Source organism: Symphodus melops, assembly GCF_947650265.1.
Source record: "Symphodus melops genome assembly, chromosome: 3".
NCBI classification, from domain to species: domain Eukaryota; kingdom Metazoa; phylum Chordata; class Actinopteri; order Labriformes; family Labridae; genus Symphodus; species Symphodus melops.
In genome coordinates this window covers 845,049-847,707 of record NC_136693.1, presented here as the reverse complement: position 1 = coordinate 847,707, position 2,659 = coordinate 845,049, and the positions used below count along the sequence as shown (strand labels likewise).

The following is a 2,659-nucleotide window of genomic DNA, read 5'->3' as shown; positions in this document are numbered from 1 at the left end:
TGCAGAGCTGGCTAAACACTGAAGCTACAGTGTCCACCACATGCAGAGCTGGCTAAACACTGAAGCTACAGTGTCTCTACATGCAGAGCTGGCTAAACACTGAAGCTACAGTGTCTCTACATGCAGAGCTGGCTAAACACTGAAGCTACAGTGTCCACCACATGCAGAGCTGGCTAAACACTGAAGCTACAGTGTCAACCACATGCAGAGCTGGCTAAACACTGAAGCTACAGTGTCTCTACATGCAGAGCTGGCTAAACACTGAAGCTACAGTGTCTCTACATGCAGAGCTGGCTAAACACTGAAGCTACAGTGTCCACCACATGCAGAGTTGGCTAAACACTGAAGCTACAGTGTCCACCACATGCAGAGCTGGCTAAACACTGAAGCTACAGTGTCCACCACATGCAGAGCTGGCTAAACACTGAAGCTACAGTGTCCACCACATGCTGACCTGTGTGAGCATGGTGGTGTACTGGCAGGAGAAGGTTCCTAGTTTGAATCCCCGTCTGACGTGTCCCTGTGCATGTGTGGATTCTGCCCACGAACAAGGGTCCATACACGAAACCTGTCAGTTGTGGTTTCTAAGGGCGGGCCTGCATTGAGACACAATATAAAAAGCCTAACTGTGTTTTCTCACATAGCTTCACCTCTGTACAGGCTTAAATCTGCAGCTCTGTAAGACAAACAAAGACTCCCACACCCGCCTTACAGAACCAACTGCCTAAAGAATGAAGCGTGAAGCAAGCTCAATAAACCTCCGAGGACTAGACAAACATGAAAACCCCTCTATTAAAAGAGAAGGACCGGTGGAGCGGGGCGTGAGTCTTCAAACAGGTTCGTCTTCATGTGCAAGTCTTTGTTTGTCTGCTGGGATAAAAGACACCCCACCCGGCGTCTGTCTCATTTGGGACCAAGCTGTTGACTGTGACCTGAGCTATCTGCACCTGAGGAAAGAAAATGGCGGGTGAGTCCTGACGCCGTTGAAGTTTTTATTTTTAACCAGATGATGCTTCTTAGTTACGGCCATTTTATTTCTATTTGCAGCCGTGTAACAATGCCTGAATTTATTTTGATTTTCCAGGGAGCCTTTTGGCTAACACATTCACTTAAAGGTTGTTTTTTTTTAATATGCATTGTTCCTGTTAAATACATGTATCTCACAAGCTCACCTGCAGAGAACACGTCGGTTTTATCTGAATGCCAAATCTGACAGGTGTTAAGAAAATCAGAGTGTGTTAAATTATATTACAAGTTCTTATATTATCATGAGTTTGGATCCTTTGGGCGCTAACATTTACAACTGAGCCCCATAATACACGAAATGTCTGCTTCACCGAGCACTTCTCTGTTTGTCAAACTGCAGTTATTGAATATTTTAAAGTAAAAGGAGCCACATTGAGGGGACTTTTTTTCGTTGTTGAAATATTGTGATTAAAGTCATAAATAAACAAGTTTATGAAATGATCTGTTTGCTTTAAAACAAACGTTTGACGAGCTGTTAAATATCTGATTGTGTCGGGGACTTCAGCGAATAAAGAGTCTCGCTGACTTGGAGGATATCTGTCTGCAGAAATGTTGACATCTTTGTTTTTTAAATCATAAAATCCTCTTTTTTTTAATTTAATATCTCAAAACAAATCTCCTTTCTCTCCAGATGAACTTCAAAAAGCCGTTGATAACGTCGTGGAAATCTTCAACAAAAATGCCGAAAATGCCGAGTTCAAGGAGGAGTTGATGAAACAGTTCAAGGAGATGAAAGCTCACTGCAAAGTAAGAATCAGTTTTCATGACCCGAGTCGTTTCTGTGCGTCTGATTCATCAGTTACACTCTCCTCACACTCTTTCCTCCAGGCTAAAAAAGAGGGCAAGCGGGGAGGACGCCAAAGGAGGGGGCCGCCGGGCGAGAGGGGCGAGAAGGGCGAGGGAAAGCTCAACGCCAGGAAGTTCTCTGGCGTCGTGCGAGGGATGATCATCAAGAAAATATTCGAAGGCAAAGAAGAGGAGGACGAGGAGGACGAGGACGACGATGAGGACCTCGCATAAATAAACAAACAAACAATGAACTCGCTGTAAAGATCGCAGAGTTTCAATAAAAACAAAATGTACGTCATGCATCCTCTCGTCTGTTCCTTGAAATGAGCCAACCATTATAAAATTTTAAATGTGGGCGGAGTCTGCATAAAAGTTTGTAAACACAACGTTCAAACGTGGCCCCTCCTCCTCAGGCTCATCACCTCTAGAGGCCCCGCCCACTGCCAGACGTAGTGTGTACGTTTTCAGCTTGTCGCTACACCGCAAGCTAACGCATGCTAGCACAAGCTAATCGCCGGTGTTCGTCACCTGCCTGTCCAACAGGAAGTAGACTCCACGTCCACATCCACAAAGACCACATAAGGTTCACCCAAGGTTATTTTGCTTCCTGTGTGACGTCATTGGCTGGAGGACACGGGAGTGCTGATTGGTAGCAGCAAACTCGATGTGCCATTATCAGAGTGAAAAAGAGTGAAACAGATGTGTTGTGTGGATTCAAGATGAAAGAGTAATATTACTGTTTTAAGAGTTTTCTCTGTGTGGTCTCTGAAAAGGCTCCAGCGCCTCTGAGTCTCTGCAAACAGGACAAGATGAGGTTGTGATGCTGTTATGGTTTCATGTGAAT

General features: G+C 44.8%; 1 protein-coding gene across 1 annotated transcript; it reads left to right on the top strand.

Moving 5' to 3' along the window:
- Window positions 1-546: 546 nt before the first annotated feature.
- LOC306821734 (uncharacterized protein) lies at window positions 547-2,046 on the top strand (the record flags this gene model as incomplete). Its single annotated transcript, XM_079340308.1, has 3 exons — window positions 547-967; window positions 1,658-1,773; window positions 1,855-2,046. Exons 1-3 carry the CDS (start codon window positions 961-963, stop codon window positions 2,044-2,046), a joined length of 315 nt encoding a protein of 104 aa, XP_079196434.1. The 5' UTR covers window positions 547-960.
- Between the last annotated feature and the right edge of the window lie 613 nt (window positions 2,047-2,659).